This window comes from Eptatretus burgeri, chromosome 6 (assembly GCF_056783735.1).
Source record: "Eptatretus burgeri isolate ZD-2024b chromosome 6, Ebu_testis_v1, whole genome shotgun sequence".
NCBI lineage: Eukaryota > Metazoa > Chordata > Myxini > Myxiniformes > Myxinidae > Eptatretus > Eptatretus burgeri.
The window spans coordinates 2,896,580-2,920,539 of NC_140966.1; the positions used below are offsets into that span (position 1 = coordinate 2,896,580).

Genomic DNA, 23,960 nt, shown 5'->3' on the forward strand with positions numbered 1-23,960 from the left:
AGATGGGAGAAGGTTACTAGTGGAATCCCTGTGTCTATATCTAATCCCTTGTACCAATTGGTGATGACAAGGAGGAGGAAACCTATTTTTGAAAAATGAATTCGATTTCTATGTTATTGCAGAGCGTGAAATTGAAGAGGGGGGGGGGCGAAATGGTAGCAGCATACTATAAAAATCAACCTTTCTTGCTGATTACTATCATCAAGCTCATGATTTATACTTTTACAAGGAGCAAGATACGTAGTAAACAGCCATGATTGATGACATTCAAAGGATGTACTGTTCGTATCGTTGCAATTGCATTTTGCCATCTTGTTGTTTCTGCTGTTTCATCATCAGCTTACGTCATCAAGCTTTTGTTTAATTACGTCATCACAAAACTTGATCAGTGATCTATACTTACTAATGGTTAGCACACAGCTAAATCAACTCTGTACAGTATAGCTTGCGACCAACACACTAGCGTATGGTAGTGCTGAAAGAGTTGACTGTCGGGTATAATGTCTCGTTTTATGAATCGTTGATGTATCATTCCCCTTAATGTGCAGAGGTTGTCCACCCTGAACGGGTGACGCAAACTCCATGCCAGGAGGACCCGGTCTGTTCCCACAATTGCCTTAAAATACCGACCATTTTGGACAATCAAGTCATTTGTATCATTGGCAAAGGCACAGCAGAGAGGGAGCTTGGCGTTGGCTTAGCAGTTCGGATGGTGGCTCGGGATCCTTGGGTCCTGAGTTCGAGCCCCGTTGGCTGCTGAATTAACACTAGGGGGTTGACTCAACCTGTCATCCTTCTGATGTTGGCGAAATGAGCACCAGTGTTCCGGTAATAGGGGCATTGCATCAGTGGCATTGGTGTGCCCCGAACCAATGATGCAACCAGCAGCCAAAAAAAAAAGGCTGCACATGAAGTGTTGTAGGGAGGCTCAAATTGCATCACAACTAATATTTTATTGTGTGAAGATCTGGATGATATGAACCTCTCTGGAATACATATTTCTGAAGAAATCCATAGCCATATAAATAATACTTTGGGTGCTTTCATTATGTTTTTTTCCACTTTGGATGAAATGAATCATGGTTCTGACCATGGTGATGGGCAGATTGGAATTACAGAAGTACTTAAGGGGGGGGGGGGGTTAATGTTCACCTATTCTTTTTTTCATCCTGTGTATTTCACCCCTTGGAGGAGTTATTTAACAATTTTGTTTTTCAGGACCAGATGGTCAGACTCCGCAGTTTGAGGACGTGACTGTGTATAACCTCTTTGTGTGGACACATTACTACTCTGTGATGCCCACCTACGTGGGAAATGGAACGACCGTCGGTGGAGTGGACTTCTCACATGAAGGACCAGCTTTCCTCACTTGGCACCGCTTCCACCTCTTGCAGCTCGAACGGGACATACAGACAATGCTTGGAGACCCGAACTTTGCATTACCCTTTTGGGATTTCACAAGTGGTCAAGGCTGTGACCTTTGCATGGACGACTTGTTTGGCGCACAGCACCCAAGTGATCGTGAAGCACTTAGTCCACTTTCCGTGTTTTCACGCTGGAGGGTCGTGTGCGAGGACGTCGCAAGTTACAACTCTCTCGGCACCATTTGCAATAGTGAGTATTCAGAAAACAGTCGTGTTCTCCTTAACAAGTTACATTAACTACATACAGCATGTGAAATCAAAGATTTGTGTGAACTGTAACAATGATCTTCAATTCTGGGATGTTGAATAAGCTCCAAGATATCTCCATGGTAGCACAATAACCTTTGAGTTAACTATTCCTGGATATGATCCCTGCCAAAGTTATGTATAGTTTGCAGAGGGATTGGGTGCTGCATCTTTGAGCAGGTTGGTCTTGGGATGCTATGTTATAACTGAAGTTAGGAATACATCTATCCATTTTATTGTGCCCACCCACTGACTTCCTATTACTTTGTCTGGTAAGAAATTAACTTTGTACCAAGCAAGTTGTCCGAGGTGAAGGGAATTCACCGATGTCATTCAAACTTGTCAAGCACAGTGCAACTGCTTTTCCACTGCACAGTTGACAAACAATGGCTGGTGATAAGAAAATAAGCTTTCAGTACAATATAATTTTTACATTTTTTTGGTAGCCAGATAATAGGAGGACATTGGACATAGTAAGTGCTGGCAGGAGAACGCAACCCAAGTGGACAACGATTACGGAGTGAGTGGAGGCTTCTCTTGGTCCTCCAAGACATTTGCTTCCAAAAAGCAAAGTAATTGTTTCAGATTCGTCCGTGCTGCCATAGATTTTATGTTCTCTCTTTGTGTCGATTGTTCTTCGTAATGAGTGCTCACTCCTGTGTATTTTTTGGTGCTCATTACCTCCGCCACCAAAGATGGAAGGAGATTATGTTTTCACCCCTGTCTGTCTGTTTGTCCTTGTTTGTCTGTGTGCAGCATATCTCAAAAAGTTGTGCACCGATTCGGATGAAACTTGGTGGACAGGTTGGGTGTGTGACCACGAGAAATTGATTCGATTTTGGGGAAGATCCGAATCCAGATCCGACTTCGAGAATTTTTAAAGTGATTCTTCGTCATTGAGAGATCTGGCTCAAAAACAATATGTAGCACTTTATCTCAACAAGGACAAATGTGTCCAAGAGCCGCGTCCTAAAGGCAATAACAACAACGACTTCCCATATTTCGTCACGTGCCTTGACGGAGCCAATAGTGAGACACGTCCTGGACGATCGTCGTTCATGACGAGAAAATAGTGTATTTACGAATTTACAACACATTAAATGGAATAATCTTTAAATAGTAACGTGAACTTTTCGAAATTTAAAGCAAATGTCCGAATATATTGAAAAGTTCATGATAGACGCTCTGAAAAGGAACCATCTATGTGAGGATGTGTCCAGGTGTTTAGTATTTAAGGAGATTCGGATCCTGTATATAAAAGAGCCGAGTCCGAAAGGTTTTGTCTTCACCGCCAGAAGAAGACGAAGAACAACAAGAAGAACAATAACAATGCGGAGCTCTCTTAGAGCCATGTTCATAACAATGCGGAGCTCTCTTAGAGCCATGTTCGCTCCGCGAGACGCGGCTAAAAATGTATTGGGCCAGATATGTTCTCGTGGATCAGGCATTACGGGGCAGAGGTATGCGCTCCACCGAGTGCCCTTCTAGTTTTCGTTTTTGTTTTCCCCTCAAATGTTTCCCATACCATACTCACAACGCGTCTCCACCATCTCTGTCCCATTCGTCACCACCCTTGCTTTAATTATTTCCTCATACCTTCATTTTAACACAGAAAAGGACAAAATACTCTTCTTCTTCATCTTCTTCTTCTTCTTCATCTTCTTATTCTTCTTCTTCTTCTTCCACACCATTTTAAAATGTTCATTCTTCCCAGTCTGCTTTCTATTCTACCCCTCTGTCCATCTCAGCGCGACTCGTAAATCCATGCCTCATCTCCCATCGTGGTCATCATTCTTCGTGCCTTTAATCACCATTGCCATCTCGATCTTGATGTCTGTCTTCGTCTCTCACCCTTGGAATCCTTCATTTCAATAATTTTTAGCTCACCTGGATTTTAGTCAGGTGAGCTTATGTGATCAAGCAGTGTCCATAGGTGAGTGAGTCAGAAAGTCAGTGACTCATTGAGTTAGTTAGTTAGTTAGTTAGTGAGTCAGTCAGTCTGTAAACACTTCAGTCATTATCGCTTGAACCAAAACACACAATTTTGATGATATTTGGCCACAAGCTTCATATCTGATGCCTAATGAAGGTGTTTTGACCGCCTCAACATCTAAACATTGGAGGGGTCCACGGGGGTTTATTTGACTCCCCCCCAACCCCGCCGCTCCCCCAAATAGGTACTTGCTCTTTTCAAAACTACACACACGATTTCAATGAAACTTGACCACAACCTTCATCACGAGTAATGTACCAAAGTATGTCGACTGCATCAAAATCTGTGCTCATGAAGGGGTCTATTGTGGGGTAGGGGGCTTGAACACCCCCAAATAGGTATTTGCCCGCTTCTCAGAAACTACACATGATTTTGATGAAACTTGACCACAACCTTCATCACCAGTAATGTACCAAAGTGTATCAACCACATCAAAATCTGCACAAACTTAGGGGTTCTATGGGGGGGGGGGGTGGACCCTCTAAAATAAGCGTTTGCTGTCTCTCCAAAGCTACACACATGATTTTGATGAAACTTCATCACCCATGTTGGACCAAAGTGTATCGACGACATCAAAATCTGTGCTCATTAAGGTGGTCTATGAGGTGGTGGGGGAGGGGGAGGTTGACACCCCTAAATAAATAGGGATTTGCTCTCTTCTCTGAAACTTCACCAACAATTTTGTTGAAACTTTACCGCAGCATTCTTCACCCATGATTTACCAATTTATTGATGCATCAAAATCTGCTCTCATTAAGGGTGTTTACTGGGGGGTTTTGACCCCCCTAAAATAGGTATTTGCTCTGTTCTCCAAAACTACACACATGACTTTGATGAAACTTGACCACAACCTTCATCACCCATGATGTATCAAAGTTTATCGTCTGCATAAAAATCTGCACTCATTAAGGGGGTTTATGGGGGGAATTTTACCCCCCCTCCACCCTAAATAGGTATTTGCACTCTTCTCCAAAACTACAAACATGATTTCCATGAAACTTGACCACAACCTTCATCACCCATCATGTACCAACGTGTATTGACTGCGTCAAAATCTGCACTCATTAAGAAGTCTCCAGTGGGGTTTTTGACCCCTAACATAGGTATTTGCTGTCTTCTCCGAACTACACACACAATTTCAATGAAACGTCACCACGACTTTCATCACCCTTGATGTACCAAAGTTTGATTACAGCATTAAAAAAAGTTCAGGGTCTAAGGTGGTTTGCAGGACATTTGAGTGACTGTTGCTCCTGATTCAGGTGAGCTTCATGAAAGGTGGTCGTATTTTTATATTGTGTGTGGGACTGTAGGTGGTGATACATTCCCTCAGCCTGTGGTGTCCCGGCCCATTTCTACTTCCCCAGTGTCCCGTCCACTTTCTGCTTTCCCAGTGGACCACCCCCTTCCTACCCCCTCTCTGCTTCCCCAGCATCCTATCCCCTCTCTGCTTCCCCAGCATCCTGCTCCCTCTCTGCTTCCCCAGCATCCTGCCCCCTCTTTGCTTCCCCAGCATCCTATCCCCTCTCTGCTTCCCCAGCATCCTGCCCCCTCTCTGCTTCCCCAGCATCCTGCCCCCTCTCTGCTTCCATAGCATCCTGACCCCTTTCTGCTTCCCCAGCGTCCTGCCCCCTCTCTGTTTCCCCAGCATCCTGCCCCATCCATGCTCACCCCACATCCCATTCCACACCCTCCCACATCCTACTGTCCATACTCCCCCACCCTCTCCCTTCTTTCCCCTTCCCCACCAACAGCAACTGCTCCCTCTTCTCCAAATCTATAGAGCTCCAACATACTTGTTTTCAAGGGAATTTGACAGATCGCTCAATCCAAGCTGCTTTTTTTTAATACATGGTCGAGGCTCGTGGAAGAGCTTGGACACAGAAGAGACCAGGACACGATTTAGCAAAGAGAACATGAGGAGAAAGAGGGAGTGCCAATGGCAGGGTGGAGGGGGAAGGTAGATAGAGACGAACAAACAAGGGATGCTGTCTTTTGGGTCGTCTGGGTCTTCAGGGTCTTTTGGGTCCTCAGAGTTGTATGTGTCTTTGGGGTCTTTAAAGTCTTTTTGCATACTCAGGGTCTTTTGGGTCCTCTGGGTCTAAATGGTAGTTCATGGTCTTTACGGTCCTTAGGATGTTGCAGGTCTTTGGGGTCTTAAAGGGTTTTCCAAAGACCCAAAAGTCTCTGAGGATCCAAAATGCCAAGATGACCCAAAAGACCCAGAGAACCTAAAAGACCCCGAAGACCCAAAATACCCCACAGATCCAAAAGACCCAGTTGACCCAAAAGTCCCACATGACTTAAAAGTACCTGAGGACCCAAAAGACACTGAAGACCCAAAATTATCCAAAAGGCCAAGATGACCCAAAAGACCCAGAGGACCCAAAAACCCCTAAGACCCTTTAGACCCTTAAGACACCTTTTACCTTCAAGATACTTTTGTCCCCTTTTACCTTTAAGACCCTTTCAACACTTTAGACACCTTTAGATCCCTTCACCCTTTTGACTATTTTACCCTTTTGACCCATAGAACCAATGAATCTTTGCACCCCTTAAATCCCTTTTGACCCCTGAGACCTTCACACTATTTTGACCCCTTAAAGTCTTCAGACAGTTTTGACAGCTCAGATCCTTGACCATTTGAAGCTTCAGACCACTTTGGCATTTTTATATTACAAACAAGAAAAAGAGCAATCAGAGATTGCAGACCCTCGCCAGGTCTTGTTTTGTGTGGTGCTTGTGTAATTTTGTCCTGTGAGTTTGTGTGGTGTTTGTGTACTAGTGTGTTACGTAATTAAAAATACTTATAATTAGAACTGCCACTTTATAAATGTGGGCAGTGATGACCGGGTACCAAGACGTTCCACTTTGTGCAACCCCGCTTTGATCGGACACTTGACCAGAAACCATGACATTTATTATTATTCAATTTAATTCAGAATTGGATGAAAATGAATTCCATTCAAATCTAATGGAAGACCAAATAGGTACAGTTCTGCATTGGAGTCATCAGAAGGAACCCAAACAAGCAAAAAGCAAAGATGAAGCCATCAGGAGGATCCTGGATAGGATTCAGGTTTCAGCTGTTACTCCTCTCCAGTCAAACTCACCCAGGTGAAGCCAAGTGAGCCTTATTCAAAAAATAAATCATAAAAAAACCAAGATTCAAAAAAAATAATAAATTCTGGCTGCCAGACCATGTGTCTGCTCAAGTGGAAATTTAAAACAAATATTCCCCATTGTTACGAGATCACAATTGTGAAGTTTCCTATCGATCGATGAAGCCGTTCAAGAGAAATAACTTTCTTAAGATTTATGTTCAATCCAATATGGCTGCCAGACCATGTGACCTATCAATTATTTGTGAACACCATTAAATCCTAAGGCGTGAGGAACATGTGTGTGAAGTTTCCCCTTGTTCTGTGCAGCCGTTCTGGAGAACATCGATTGTTAAAGGCTTCAGGGTAAATCTAATATGGCTGCCAAACCATATAACCTGTGGCATTATAGGTGGGAATGTTTTGTTCCTCATGGATAAGTAGTATTCACTGTTAAGTTTTGCCTTGATCTGTTCAGCCATTTCAGAGAAGAGGATTTTTGAAGGTTTAAAATATGAATATATATATATATATATATATATATATATATATATATATATATATATATATATATATATATATATATATATATATATATCGATATCGTACAGACTAAATAAGTGTCAAAATCTGGAGTGAAATCTGAAAATTTAAAGAAATAACGAGTCTTATAACTCGGCCCATTTACCAATTTACTTAAAGCAAGCAAGGCCATGTTCCCTCCTTCCCCATTGTATACACAAGAAAATGTGAAAAATTCAAAGCAATAAACTTCTCTTTTTCTAGTGTTTGGAGAATTATAATGAGTGAAGAAAAGATTTAGGAACATGCCAAAAGGAACCCCAAAAAAATATAAAAAGAATATGAGTGAGTAGTTGGTGCTCAATCACCATGAGCGAGTGGCTGGTGCTCCGTCGTCCTGAGCGAGTGGATGGTGCTCCGTCGTCCTGAGTGAGTGGATGGTGCTCCATCGCCCTGAACGAGTGGATGGTGCTCCGTCGCCCTGAGCGAGTGGTTGGTGCTGCATCGCCCTGAGTGAGTGGTTGGTGCTCCGTCGCCCTGAGGGAGTGGTTGGTGCTCCGTCGCCCTGAGGGAGTGGTTGGTGCTCCGTCGCCCTGTGCGAGTGGTTGGTGCTCCGTCGCCTTGAGCGAGTGGTTGGTGCTCCGTCGCCCTGAGCGAGTGGTTGGTGCTCCGTCACCCTGAGCGAGTGGTTGGTGCTCCGTTGCCCTGAGCGAGTGGTTGGTGCTCCGTCGGCCTGAGCGAGTGGTTGGTGCTCCGTCGCCCTGAGCGAGTTGTTGGTGCTCCGTCACCCTGAGTGAGTGGTTGGTGCTCCGTCGCCCTGAGGGAGAGGTTGGTGCTCCGTCACCCTGAGTGAGTGGTTGGTGCTCCGTCCCCCTGAGCGAGTGGTTGTGAAATAACACCCAATTTCTGAGCCTTTTGCCATATGAAGGTGTTTTCTAAAGTACCGAGCCAAATGTTTTTCCACCCGTCACGCGCAGCTGTTTATGAACAAATAATGTTGACGAATACATCCCTGAAACGTCTCCATAAATGCGACGTTATTTTTTTGGTGAAAGCTACTCATAGTTTTTGGGTTGTTGCTGAAATCAGCCGTGTGTGTGTGTGTGTGTGTGTGTGTGTGTGTGTGTGTGTGTGTGTGTGTGTGTGTGTGTGTGTGTGTGTGTGTGTGTGTGTGTGTGTGTGTGTGTGTGTGTGTGTGTGTGTGTGTGTGTGTGTGTGTGTGTGTGTGTGTGTGTGTGTGTGTGTTGCTGCTCATAAAGCATATTTCTCTCTTTCTCTTTCTCTTTCTCTTTCTCTCTTTAGCTCTCTTTCTTTCTTTCTCTCTATCTTTCTCTCCCATACATGTTCTATCCCCTCCCACCAATACAATGCAGCACCCTCGCCCCAAACCTCTCACTCTCCCTCCCCCCACCTCTCTCTCTCTCTCTCTCTCTCTCTCTCTCTCTCTCTCTCTCTCTCTCTCTCTCTCTCTCTCTCTCTCTCTCTCTCTCTCTCTCTCTCTCTCTCTCTCTCTCTCTCTCTCTCTCTCTCTCTCTCTCTCTCTCTCTCTCTCTCTCTCTCTCTGTCTCTGTCTCTGTCTCTGTCTCTGTCTCTGTCTCTGTCTCTGTCTCTCTTGTCTCTCTTGTCTCTGTCTCTGTCTCTGTCTCTGTCTCTGTCTCTGTCTCTGTCTCTGGATATGTCCGGACGGTGGTTATGGCAAGACGGTGTTTGTTTCCAGGCAGGGTTTGTCTCTGGACGCGTCCGGGCAGTGTTTGTCTCCGGAGACGTCCGGGCGTGTTTGTCTCCGGAAGTGTCTGGGCGGTGTTTGTCTCCAGACGCGTCTCGGCGGTTTTTGTCCCTGGACACGTCCGGGTGGTGTTTGTCCCTGGACGCCTCCGGCTGGTGTTTGTCCCTGGACGCGTCCGGTACATGGTAAATTTCGCAAGTCACAGATCTCATCTGACCTGACCTGGCAATATACTCTTTAGAAATTGGCTAACACCTTTGAATGGGTGATCATCACACGATTCGCTATTTGCCACGCGTCTAAGTCTTAAACGTCTTTTGAGTAAATTCAGCCCTTCGTGTTTGCCAAAGAATGACCGTGGATGAGCATGATGCCCTAAAATTTGAGTGACTGAACCTCAAGAGAATTGAGTTGAATTTGAAAAAACAAACCTTATTTTGTTGTTGTTGTATTTTCTCCTCACTCCCTCCTATTTATTTGTTGATGAGCAAATACAACCGATTGCTTCACTGATGGGAATATTGAGAGGGGGCGGGGGTGGGGGGGTTGAGGGAGAGACTGAAGAGGTGGATGGGAGGGGGGACGAGGAGGGAGGGAAAGCAAGGAGGGGTGGGAATCGAAGAGCACAAACCGCTCAGGATGACGGAGCATGGACCGCTTGCTCAGGATGACGGAGCACGGACCGCTCGCTCAGGATGACGGAGCACGGACCGCTCGCTCAGGATGACGGAGCACGGACCGCTCGCTCAGGATGACGGAGCACGGACCGCTTGCTCAGGATGACGGAGCACGGACCGCTCGCTCAGGATGACTGAGCATGGACAGCTCGCTCAGAATGACGGAGCACGGACCGCTCGCTCGGGATGACGGAGCACGGACCGCTCGCTCGGGATGACGGAGCACGGACCGCTCGCTCAGGATGACGGAGCACTGACCGCTCTCTCAGGATGACAGAGCACTGACCGCTCTCTCAGGATGATGGAGCATGGACCGCTCTCTCAGGATGATGGAGCACAGACTGCTCGCTCAGGATGGCTGAGCACTGACCGCTCGCTTAGGATGACGGAGCACGGACCGCTCGCTCAGGATGGCTGAGCACTGACCGCTCGATTAGGATGACGGAGCACGGACCGCTCACTCAGGATGATGGAGCACGGACCGCTCGCTCAGGATGGCTGAGCACTGACCGCTCGCTTAGGATTATGGAGCACGGACCGCTCGCTCAGGATGGCTGAGCACTGACCGCTCGATTAGGATGACGGAGCACGGACCGCTCACTCAGGATGATGGAGCACGGACCGCTCGCTCAGGATGGCTGAGCACGGACCGCTCACTCAGGATGATGGAGCACGGACCGCTCGCTCAGGATGGCTGAGCACTGACCGCTCGCTTAGGATGATGGAGCACGGACCGCTCGCTCAGGATGACGGAGCACGGACCGCTCGCTCAGGATGGCTGAGCACTGACCGCTCGCTTAGGATGATGGAGCACGGACCGCTCACTTGGGATGGCTGAGCACGGACCGCTCGCTCAGGGTGATGGGGCATGGCAAAAGCATCCGCAGTGAGTGAACGATTTGCTTGGAATGACGTAGCACTGTACCACAATCGACTGTCTGACGCTCGTCAAGTTTCTTAAGCACTCATGCATGCTCTCTAATTAAATGGTTGACAAGGAACGGCTGGCCAGGCTGCGGCTGCACACCGAAAGGATCCCTCTAACTTTAAAGCCGGTCTTGACTGCGCCTGTAGCAGTTAATGAAGAACAACTCTGGAGACATTCCTAAGTTTAATCACCCATGAAATAAGCATTGCAGATAATCCGCCATGTTGCCTGCTTGTCTGTGCATTCGTCACGTGGTACATCGGTTCACGGTCTGTTCCAACGTCTTCACTTTGTTTTGAAACTTCCGTTTTTCACCTGATTTGGTTTGATTCCCCGTCAATCACCTCGCGAAACCTCCAAAAATATAGACACAGATCTGTCAGATGCTTTGGATAAGCAGTCCCTCTGGTGGACCGAGCACGAGGTCTATCAGTGAATTCATTAAATCATATAGCTCAGTGAAGGTCGTTAATTTTGGCACATTCCCAAACTTTTTTGTTCACTCAATAGAATTCTCCAAACAGTTGAAAATGATAAGTGTCATGCTTTGGAAATTTCACATTATCTTGTGTATATATGGAGAAGGGAACATGTCCTTGCTTGCTTTAAGTAAATAGGTGTATCGGCTTAGTTATAACTTATAAGACTCGTTATTTCTTTAAATTGTCAGATTTCACTCCAGTTTTCGACACTTATTTAGTCCGGGCAATATCTCACCCTGAAAGCCAAAATGATATTTCGATGATATACTTTCATTAATCCGTGAGAGTAGTTCGTGGAAAATTGCAACATACAATGAATGAAATCGCTCCAAGCTCCGAATCTCAACTCTAGAAACACTTACAAAAGCGGTTATACAGTGATTTGTTGCGATGATGAACAGGCATTCGTTAACATGAGTGAGGAAAGTGAAAAAAAACGAACAACTTTATCGAATGATATCGTTGCGGCCTCTTCCAAGTCAAGACATGGTTGAGCAGGCCAAAAAAACGTAGCGGTTTCAGACCAGGGCGAGGTTACCCAGGAGATACCTTAACACTCCAAAGAGCGAGGTGGCCGAGGATGTGTCTGATAAAGGATACAATTAAATGAGACCGTTATTTTTCTTTTATAGGATTGTTTTCACCCAAACACTCAATTTTAAGTCAGGTACTTCCTTAGAGTTTTCTTGCTATGCATGCAAAGTTTCAGGCTGCAAGATTTCATGGTTTTGGAGTTATGGAGGAGACGCAAACACACTCACACACACAAACACACACACACACACACACACACACACACACACACACACACACACACACACACACACACTTATTGATATAGATTTGGTCTTTTGCGCTTTTATCATCGGTTTTCCATTCCTGTTCTATCAACCCCTTAACTAGTTCTGCTTGATATTGTATCCTGAATTATTTCTCTCTCACATTCTTCCCCAAGTGTTCCTGTGTCATTTCCCTCTACACTCGCGTTGGTATGTTACCCTGCTTCCCACTGTGTTCTAACTCTTCTGTTCTGTTCTGTTATTGCTCCTATTTCCATGAGCCTCGACTTTGTATACAAAAAATGGAAAAAAATTTACATCACTTTTAAAAGCAACTTATTTGTTACAAATTTGAATACCTTTTTAAAACTGCAATCCATGGGCATTTTCTATTCCCTTTATTATATATACAAGGGAATAATAGCAGATAGAAAAGATAGCTTAATATCACCTTCAAAAGGACAGTGAAATCTAATCACTTATTATATAGACAGAAACGTCTGGCACCATTGTTGCAAGTTTAGACTGTTCAGCACAGATCAAGCCCACGTTTTCGCATGTACTGGTAATTTGCGATGAAACTTGGCTTCACCATCGGGATGTTGAATCCAAAATGGAATCCATGCATTACAAGCATAAAGGATCACCACCAGCCAAACAAAACGAGCACCTAGTCTTTGTATGCCAAGAGAATTCTGTTTATTAACTCTATGCCTCACAAAACTACAATAAAAAAAGTAGCAACCTTGTCCAAAAATATACAGCAGCCCATAAAGGACATGCACCAAGGGACGTTGACTAAATGAGTACTTCTTTACAACGACACACCTGTATTCAAGGCCCGTGTTGCAGAGACTAACTTTGATAACTGTGCTTTCGAGCAGTTGAATTGCTGTCCATAGAGCCCGGAATTTGACCTATTATAAGTATTTATTTTGATATTTATAGTCCGACCTGTGTTTTCACAAATTTCTCGATGACCAAAAACTTACTGAAACAACTGTGATTATTGCTGAAGGAGAAATCCGAGAATATTATTTTTTCACAGCAGAGTATATTGATACATATATATTGTGAATTTGCGCCCCGCCGGCGTGCGAACGACCGCTTTTAACCAATAGTGGCCGCTTCGCCCACCGAACGTGCAATTCAGTCGTGACCCTCTCGGAACAACGCCAGGAGCTCGTCACGGGTGGGGGTTTAACCTCACCACAACTCAGTCCGCATTCTACCCGCGCGAAATAGGGTCCGATCGCCGAATGGTCGATTTACCGAAGTACCCGCGTGGATAGCGTACTGAGGAGTTGTACCATGCTACAGGTCGACTCTGGACACGAACCACTTAAGCGGCTCGTTCCGTGCTATAGGGATAACCGAGTGGAGTTATCGTCGACCTTGACGGTTCAGATTATTTACCGGGTGTTTTAAACCCACTATCAATCCCTTACGTGATGAAAGATGGAGATTCAACAAAAGGAAAAGACGAAGCAAAACGGGGAACAATCGGACAAGCACATTTATTCACGGAAGCACGGAAGGCATGTATATTACAGTAAAACAAAGGAACAAAAGCAATACACGTATACGTTTATGCAAAGAAAAACACAAGCAAAGAACCAACGCAGATCTACAACCGAATAAGGCAATTCACACGGCAACACTTAAAACAGTTCTACTTCTCAAGACTGGCGCCACCGACAGACATTTACACAAAACCCCAAAAGAAAAGGAAGTCGCTACTTCTCTGAGCGCGTCTTCCAACCCTTGGCGACCACAACTCCGAGTCCCTCAATTCAAGGCTGTTCGTGAGAGGGTGCAAGGCAAGGCTGGGTGCTAGCGACGGACGTGACACGCACACACGCATTTCGGGACGTTTAAACTTCACGGACGACCACTTCCTGGTGAGTGAGACGATTCTTACCCCCCCCCCCCCCGAATGATCTGTTGGGTACCCATGTCTGTTAATAGCTGGAAGTAAGTCAACCCCTGATAAGCATATGCTCTTTGTCTCTTTCCTGGCATTTTGATTGATTTTGCTTTGAAATTAATTCATTTATTTACCTCAGACAGACAATAGTTCTTTTTATTTATTTATTTTATTAGTAATAAATCATTTGTCGATTTCCAACCTGTCCGTGTTTGTCCTTTCCTTCCATTGGTCGAGCATTGTCCCAACCGAGATACACTGGGAGGTAATTACCACAGATTTGACCAAAAATCGTCAGCACGCACCAGCGGTTAAAACGCTCGGCCGCCCTAATTAAAATCTAATCAGATAACATTGGTGCTTTGCCGAGGGTGCACTCCCCGCTCAGGTAACCACGTGACCTCGAGTTAAATGGCATAATTAGACGGTGGACACTGGAACTCATGGTTAACTGGGTGACGTTCGTGGTTCAAAAACAACCCACCGTACCGCAACGTTAATTGTGAGCGGTGGCCCCAGGTCCGGCTCTACCAAGGACAACTGGAGATTAATCCCCCTGAGTGACAAGCTGGTGTCTCGGTACCCGTCACCGCAACAATATTATATATATATATATATATATATATATATATATATATATATATATATATATATATATATATATATATATATATATATATATATATATATATAGATTTAGATAGAGATATATGTATAACCAATAATGGTATAACCAATAACCAAACTCAACCACATGACCTAACCCTAACTCCATCTAAACCGGTTCACGAATTAATCACGTGACCTAATTACCGGAGGACACTCCCTCGGTACGCCTCGCCCGAACCGGGTCAGATGCAGCCGAGTGACACTGCCAAGGACGTACCGACTGGAAGAACGGATCATTCGGAATGAAGTCCCGGCTGGGCTAGGATACGGACTATGCTGGATCAATGCAAGAAAAGACAAGAATGAGCTGGGAACATTTCTCCACAAGCATTTATTACAGGCAGGCGACGAAAAGCATGCGGAACAGTGAAAGTATGTAGTTTATTGCTGTGTGTAAAGTGAGGACAGTAAGGAATTTGTGAGGTCTGACAGCCTACCCCTTGGCATGCCACACAGCCCGAGCGATCTGGGCCATGCATCTGCACCTCTGCTTGGTGGCGGCTGCATCAAGGCAGAGGTGCGGGAAGATATTGGTGGTCAAGGTGGCGAGTGCAGGGCGATGGTAAGATGTCATTGTAATCAGCACGCAGACTCGAATGATGAGTTGCGCTATGCGTGCCCTGTAGTGCGATGGTAATTATCACGGGGCTGTGCGCAGGTCCGCTATCGTGCATGCGGTATTTATCACAGTGGTGATCCTTACAGGCGGCTGTCTGAGCGTGGTGCCGGCCCTGATCTTTGTCATGGATTGAAGGAAAGGATTGGATATATATGTCAGGGTTGAAAAGGGCGCACCGCGAGCATCCTGTACAGCATTGGCATTTAATGTATGGTTATACTATTCACTTAGACAATTCTTGCAGCAGAGTGTTTTTCCATCATGTGGTTGATGCTTATTTTGGTCTCCGCGAGGACACTCATATGTTCGATGGTGGTGGAAAGGAAGAAAGAGGTATAATTACACCTAGCTATAAGACCCACACAACGTTTTTCATCCCGTTTACCCATTAGACATGAGCGAAAGCTCTATCTGCATGTATATTAATGAAATAACTGTCTGGGGACCACTGTATGATGGATGCCATTGCCTTAGAGGCATGCTGTTCCGAGAACCGCAACAATATATTGTTGCGGATTTCGCGCCCGCCGGCGTGCCAGCAGCCACGTAACTCGAATCGCGGAACGTCGCCCACCGGACGGACAATTCCGTCGTGACCCTCTCGGACTAACGCCGGGAACTAGTCACGGGTGGGCCTTTCGGCCTCACCACGATCGTGCCAATCGGCCCCCTGCGTGGGATAGGGTTGTTTGCCAAATTCGACCTACCTAAGTACCCACACGGAGGGTAGACCGGGCGATCGCACCTCGCCGCAGGTCGACTTCGGACACGGGCCACTTTAAGCGACCCGTTCCGTACTATCGGGATAACCGAGCGGTGTTATCGTCAACCTCGACGGTTCCGATTAATTATCTGGCGTATTTAGCCCACGACCAACCCGTTACGTGAAGTAAGATGGAGATTCAATTAAAGAAAAGACGAAGCGAAACGGGAAAAACAGTTCAACATGAGGCACATTTATTCCACGGCAAACGGAAAGCACACATATACAATTACAACAATTATGCACCAAAAGCAAATGTAACAAAAGGAACACAACAATTATGCACCAAAAGCAAATGTAAAAGAAGAAACACAATGCAGATCTACTACCGACTTCGCGAGCACACGGCAACACTTACACAGTTTTACTTTACAGACGGCGCCGACAACACATATACTCAAAAGCAAAAGAAAAAGGGGCCACCCTCAACTACAACTATATATATATATATATATATATATATATATATATATATATATATATATATATATATATATATATATATATATATATATATATATATATATATATTGTTGTGGTTGACGAAATTCGCAAACCACCATTCAGGTCCCGTAGGTGAGATATCTCTGTAAGTATATGTGTAGTTAGCCCAAACCCGTTGTTTAGAGGGAATAAATGTCATTCTTTCGGGCTGCGACCCTTTCAGATAGCCGTTTTTCTTTTACTATCTTTATTTTGGACCAACCGCCATTACTACCACCACAACCACCACCAACCGCATCTCGACAACCACAGCCAACGTCTCCAGAACCGCCTTCACAACATCCACCTTCTCCACAACCGCTTTCACACACCAACCACCAACCGCAACGCCGCTTCACAACAACAGCAACGCCAACAGCCACGACCTTTATCGTCACAACTCGCCCTCGCAACCATCGCATCACCGCCATTCCCGCACCGCTTGTGGGCACCGATACTGGACTCGTACAGGGCGCGCACCGAGCAGCGGGTACAAAAACACCAGCCTTTCCGAGAAATCGGATCAAGAATGATTCACGCCCACTTCTGTTCCGTCCTATCAGCGAGCATGGGGCGATTTGGCCCCGCCTCCAGGCGCATCGGAGTATAATCGCTATATGCAGATTCGCGGATCAAGAATGATTCACGCCCACTTTTCCTCCGTCCAATGGGGGAGCGTGGCTCCGCCCCCGAGCCGTTCCTGATCCAAAAATCTGCATATGATTTCTCCTGTCGGACTATAAAGCACCGAGCGCGGAGCGAATCAGGCCAGTTGGAAAAGAGAGAGTTGAGAAGAGGAAAGAGTTGGAGAGTTGTGGGGGCGGCGAAATCAGTCGAGAGAGTGTCTGTTGGGGTCCGGAGAGGCTGGAGAAGCCAAGAAGCTTTGTGGAGGTCTGCGCTCGTGTCAGAGTCGGGGAGCTGCGGAGAGGGGAGGCCGGGAACGCGGTCGAGGTCGCAGTGGAGTCGCTCGTCGCGGGACCCAAGCCAGCCAGATATCCTCTTTCCCCCGAGCATCAACAACCCCCCCTGTTTCCCCCCGCGCTGAGATAGTGTGAGAAGGGGGCCCCGTTCCCACCCCATTCCAGGCAGTGCCAGCGAGGCCCGCGGAGTCGGGGCGCCGCCGCCATTTTGCGGCTCATCACCAGACGGGTAGGCTCCACGCGGTCTCGGCCCCAGGCCCGTCTGCCTGCTTGTCGTTGAGGGTGGCCCCTTTTTCTTTTGCTTTGGAGTATATGTGTTGTCGGCGCCGTCTGTGAAGTAAAACTGTGTAAGTGTTGCCGTGTGCTCGCGTAGTCGGTAGTAGATCTGCATTGTGTCTCTTTTGTTGCAATTGCTTTTGGTGCGTAATTGTTGTTTCTTCTTTTGTTACATTTGCTTTTGGTGCATAATTGTGGTAATTGTATATGTGTGCTTTCCGTTTGCCGCGGAATAAATGTGCTTTATGTTGAACTGTTTTTCCCGTTTCGCTTCGTCTTTTCTTCAATTGAATCTCCATCTTACTTCACGTAAAGGGTTGGTCGTGGGCTAAATACGCCCAATAATTAATCGGAACCGTCGAGGTTGACGATAACACCGCTCGGTTATCCCGATAGTACGGAACGGGTCGCTTAAAGTGGCCCGTGTCCGAAGTCGACCTGCGGCGAGGTGCGATCGCCCGGTCTACCCTCCGTGTGGGTACTTAGGTAGGTCGAATTTGGCGAACAACCCTATCCCACGCGGGGAGCCGATTGGCACGATCGTGGTGAGGCCGAAAGGCCCACCCGTGACTAGTTCCCGGCGTTAGTCCGAGAGGGTCACGACGGGATTGTCCGTCCGGTGGGCGACGTGCCGCGATTCGAGTTACGTGGCCGCTCGCACGCCGGCGGGCGCGAATCCGCAACACTGGTGTCAGGAGTGGGATACAAACTCATCCACCTCCTCGCGGCACTGGTATCGGAGAGCGGGAAAACGGGCTCTCCTGTCTCCAGCTAAATTCACGGGAATCGGTCCAGGGGTGAGAGGAGCGACCCCCGATTCCCTCCAAATTACGAGCGATTCAAATTAACCCTTTACGAGAAATAAGATGGCGTCTCAAGGCGAGCGGGAGCCGGGGGTATTAGAAATGGATTTAGAATGTGTAGAATCCATGGTCCAGGATGAAAACCCCGTGCAGGAAATGTTGGTTGTGCAGGAACACGAACTCCCCCAACTGAACCCAGAGCCCGAAATAGGTACGGCGGCGGCCGCGGTGTATGACACCTCCCCTCCCCCTCTCCACCAAAACCCTTCCCCGATCCCTGCCGAAACGGCTCACCCAAACGCACCCGACATGACCCAGCTATTCACCATGCTGGCAAAGATGAATGCGGATGCGCAACAAATGAATGCGGAAATGAAAACGAAAATGGATACAAACACAAATGAAATGAAAAACGAAATAAAAGGCATGAACAAGAAAATGAACGAAGTGAAAACAAAAATGGATACAAACACAAACAAAATAAAACGCATGAACGAAAAGATGGAAACAAACACAAACGAAGTGAAGGTGAATATGGAAACAAACGCACTCAAAATGAAGGAAGAAATGAAAGAGCTGCGGGGTGAGACGCAGAACATGGGCCGAAGCCTGCAGGCGGGCATGAAGGCCGTTACCATGGAGTTTAAAATGGCGACTCCACGTGTGGGAGCGAACGAGCTGGGAGGGAGTGCAACGGCTGTCGGGCCCGTGGTGGAGGCTGGTAAGGAGAAAATAATTCGGGGGACATGTTGGGCGAGAAGAGTGACGGTGACCGAGAGGGAAAAACTAATTGGGGTGACGGAGACGTGCACGAGGGAGATAACAAGGGAAGAGACGGAAATAATAGTTGAGACAAGGGAGGTAAAGGGTGAAGAGGTGACTGAGTTGGCAGAGACACGGGAGATGGGAACGATAGAGGGAAGACTACACGATGAAGGCGGGGATAGAGATGCACACACACACGGAGGTAGTGGAGGACAATGGGGGTGAGCTGGTGGACTGGGTGGAGACCCAGTGCGAGCAGCGGGATGGCCTCCTACAGGAACGAGAGGAGGGAGTATGCCCCCTTCAGGCGAGTCACGACCAGGTGGGTTCGGTCGTGCTTTGCGAGGTCGAGGGGAGGAGTGCTGTGGACAGGTGCACGGAGAGCTTGGGGGGTATAGAGGCCCCGGAGACCCTTGTGGGGACACGAATCCCCAGTGTGGTTGTCCCGGTGTGTGTGTTGTCGAGGTGTGTGTTCACAAGTGTGGCGAAATGCGTGCTGCAACGCACGCATAGCGCGGGTGCAAGGGCGTGTGTGAGAGCGACCAGGTGGGCGACAAAGACCCCGTGTGCGGAAGCGACCCCGTGTGTGAGTGGTGTGGTGGCAAGTGTGCCGAGGAGCGTGCTTCCCAGCGCGCCGTGTGTGAGTGAAACACCGCGGGTGAGTGCCCCCGCGTGTGTGAGTGAGGAACGGTGTGTGGATGAGGCACCGTGGGCGAGTGCCCCCGCGTGTGTGAGTGGTGTGGTTTGTGTGAGGGAAATGGCACGAGTGAGTGGAAGGCCGCGAGTGAGTGGAGCCACGTGTGCGAGGGAGGTGGCATACGTGAGTGAAACGGCCAGTATGAATGGAGCACCACGTGTGAGTGGTATGGGTAGTGTGAGGGAAATGGCATGCGTGAGTGAGCGGCCGAGTGTGAGAGAGACAGCGTGTGCAAGATCGCTGTGTGTAAGGGAGATGTCGGTCGGCATGTGTGAACATGCAGCCGCGTCTCCCGGTGTGAGTTTAATGGTGAGGTGTGTTCGCGTCGTAACACGCGGGAGTGCGTGTGTTGAATGGAGACGACGACGGCGACAAAGGAACGAAAGCCGGGTAGCGGCTGTAGCTGTTTCGGGGACCGTGCTGGGTTCACCCAGCAGCGAGCGTGCGGTCCGTGCTGTGCAACGCACGAGGCCCCCACGTGCTCGCTTGCGAGAGTGAAGTCCCGGTCCGGAAACGCCAGCGGTGGATTTGCCGATCCCGCGGACGGACAAAGTTTAGGCAGGATTACGGATTTGGACCGGACGGGTTCTCCACGCGGGCGTGTGTGTTAAGCTCCAATGGGCAAAGCACATGTGTTCGCGTGGGGAACCCCTCGAGACGTGGGGCTTGTGTTTTTTTTTATGCGCACGGTGACGTCATGGCTGCACGCGGGGTTGGAATCCGGCAGGAGGGGTATCCCTGCCGGATGGTACCGTCCAAGGAGGGACGAGGTACACGTGCAGCTGCATGACGTCACGGGCAGGTGCAAAGTGCGCGAGCTGTGAGTTGCCGCGCTGGTGCTGCGCATGTGAAAAAAAAAAAAAGCAAGCCTCACTTTCGGGTGCACAGGATTCCCGGGCAAGGGGTGGAAGACCCCCTTACCTGGGCACAGGATGAAACTAGCTAGGGGGAAGGGTTAGCATAGCTATACCGGCTCCATGGGGCAGGGGTAAGTCCTCATGGGGCCCGTGGAATGGATTAGTTAGAGGGATTTAGATGAGCTTTAGGTCGGGAAATAAAAGTTATTTTAGAGATTTGGAGACAGTGACAGCCTTTGGATGTGTAGAGTTGACGTAGTTTAGCTACGTAGTGTTAAAAGGAACGTGCTACTAGTTTAAGGGACGACGTGGGAGCACGAGTTAGTTAGGGGAGGTAGTTAGAAGGATGGCAGAGTTCAGCGGTGAGTGTGTTGAAGAGTTGGTGAGTGAAGTGGAAGCATGTGCTTGGTGAGTGAGTGAGGCCAGCGGGTCTGTGTGTATGGAGCGAGTCTGGAATGCATGGTGCGATGAGTGATTGGGGGGAGGAGTGACTCCCGCCCAAGGGACCCCGGGGTCAGTGTAGAGTGAGTTAGGGGGTTAGTAAAATTGAAAAATGGAGGTCGTTTTGCTATTGGTGGGAGTGTAGGCTCGAAACCCGTTTGGAGGGGTGCAGGAGCCCTGTTGACGGGCTGGGAGCGTGGCTGCGAAAGGTGAGTATCGCTGAGTGGGTACCCCGGGCACCAGGCTAGTCGGTCGTAGTAGGCCAAGGGCCCATGGGGGGCCGGGATAGCGTAGTGGGCACGGGTGCGCCTGCTTTGTGCGGGGGCCCGGGGCGCCATTAGCCACGTGGGCAGTGTTGTGGGCACGGGTGACCCTCGGAAAGGGGCCCGGGAAGCCAGCCTGCCACGTGTGCGTTTCAGGGGAGGTGCCATGGGGGGCACTCCCCGGTGTTTAGGGAGCTGGTAGGCTCGGAGGCAGTGTAGTGCCCGGGGGTGCCATAGCTGGAGATTCGGCAGAGGGTCGTGCCTGCCAAAGGGAGCCATGCGTCCCAGCCATGAGACCGTGTGAGGGCACGGAGATTAAATTGGGGGGCGAGGCCCGAAATTGTGAGGACACCAACACAGGCGACGGGAATCTGGGTTGTTAGAACCAATAGTTTACGTGAGAGGCGCTTGTTGGAAGCCCCGGGGTAGTTTAACAGGTTAATGGTTAGGGTAGATTAGGAAGTGTACCCCTCCGCACCATCCATCCCCTCGCTCTCGTTGTGGGCCGCTGGACCCACTTTGGGTTAGATCGCTGAACTCTGGGGAGGCCATTCTGAGGCTTGGATTGGGCCTCGACACAGGACGCTAGCTCTCCCTTATTCCCCTCCGGGAAGGGAACGTAGGGGTTGGGAGTAGGCCAGGTGACAGGATAGGTTAGCCGAACAAGGACGATAAAGGGGGTTAGGGGACGATTTATAGTGGGGAAGTAAACATAAAAACAACAAAAAAAATAAGTTGGGGCTAAATTGGTTTTGGACAAATTAAGGGAGTGGGTATGGACAGTGACAGGCAAAGGCGATAGGTTGGGAGGGAGACCGTAGAGTAGGTCCGAGCCCGCCTTCCGAGTGGCCAGCACCACCGCACTCCCTCCACCAACCTCCACTGAACGGCAAAGACTGGCCAGCTTCATCTGCTGGCTGCGTTGCTGCAAGGCCTGTGCCGGCCCACTTCATCGGCAGCTGTTGTTTTGCTGCAAGGCCTGTGCCGGCTGGATCGTCTGCAGCTGCTGTGCTTCGAGGCCTGTGCCGGCCAGTTCGTCTGCCGGCTGAGCTTGCCTGCAGCGGCCTGGTTCTGCAGGCTGTGTTTGCCTGCTGCCTTTGCCATGCCATGCCCACTGCCCCTGTTCACCAGCCCCATTCAATTTTTGCTTTGCCCCCCCTGTTCATTTCCATGTGTGCCAGGATCAAGGCAACAGTTTGCAAGCTGCGAGAACTTCCCTGTTGGCAGCTACAACACGGGCCTGCAGTGGCGGCCCGTGCACCGTGTTTGTGTCCATCCATCCATCCGTTGTGCTCATTGCGTGTGCCACTTGAGCTGGCACGGAGACTGCGTTTGTGCAGCTCATGCACCGTTGTGGTTCACTGGGTTCATTTCAAAAGGGAAGGCCTTGGACTGCGTGTGAGCAGCCAGCCACGTTCCCTGTCACCTGCATTGTTTTGAGCCAGAGACTGCATGCGAGCAGCCTGGCTCCCTGCTAACTGCTTTCTTTTTGCAGAGTTCATTGATCCTGGGCCATGGTGTAGTGTAAAATTTGTAAGTTAAGGTTAAGATGTACTGTAAATATGAGTGTGCCCCCGGCATGTATGTCTTAGCGCCGGCAATTTTATTTAAGTCGTCCGTGTGAGTGGGTTTGTTTAGTTAGTTACTCAGCCCTCAGGTTATTTATTTTGGGGACATGAATACCATGAATGTCGCACTCAGGGATCCGTAGGTAAAATGTACTAGCGGAGAACTACACATGATGGCACACGAAAATTTGACGACTCGGGACGAGTCTGTAAAAAGGGGAGGGGTAGTGTTGTGGTTGACGAAATTCGCAAACCACCATTCAGGTCCCGTAGGTGAGATATCTCTGTAAGTATATGTGTAGTTAGCCCAAACCCGTTGTTTAGAGGGAATAAATGTCATTCTTTCGGGCTGCGACCCTTTTAGATAGCCGTTTTTCTTTTACTATCTTTATTTTGGACCAACCGCCATTACTACCACCACAACCACCACCAACCGCATCTCGACAACCACAGCCACCTTCTCCAGAACCGCCTTCACAACATCCACCTTCTCCACAACCGCTTTCACACACCAACCACCAACCGCAACTCCGCTTCACAACAACAGCAACGCCAACAGCCACGACCTTTACCCTCACAACTCGCCCTCACAACCATCGCATCACCGCCATTCCCGCGCCGCTTGTGGGCACCGATACTGGACTCGTACAGGGCGCGCACCGAGCAGCGGGTGCAAAAACACCAGCCTTTCTGAGAAATCGGATCAAGAATGATTCACGCCCACTTTTGTTCCGTCCTATCAGCGAGCATGGGGCGATTTGGCATGGGCCTCCAGGCGCGTCGGAGTATAATCGCTATATGCAGATTCGCGGATCAAGAATGATTCACGCTCACTTTTCCTCCGTCCAATGAGGGAGCGTGGCTCCGCCCCCGAGCCGTTCCTGATCCAAAAATCTGCATATGATTTCTCATGTCGGACTATAAAGCGCCGAGCGTGGAGCGAATCAGGCCAGTTGGAAAAGAGAGAGTTGAGAAGAGGAAAGAGTTGGAGAGTTGTGGCGGCGGCGAAATCAGTTGAGAGAGTGTCTGTC

The 23,960-nt window shown here is 48.5% G+C and overlaps 1 protein-coding gene across 4 annotated transcripts in view; it reads left to right on the forward strand.

The window, feature by feature from the left end:
• The window catches only part of TYRP1 (tyrosinase related protein 1), an 84,211-nt gene that overhangs the window by 38,908 nt on the left and 21,343 nt on the right, over positions 1-23,960 (forward strand). For all 4 annotated transcript variants that reach the window (XM_085883716.1, XM_085883717.1, XM_085883718.1 and 1 more), the window contains one exon: positions 1,219-1,614. In XM_085883716.1, coding sequence (XP_085739842.1) covers positions 1,219-1,614 — 396 coding nt within the window. The remainder of the gene's footprint in view (positions 1-1,218; positions 1,615-23,960) is intronic.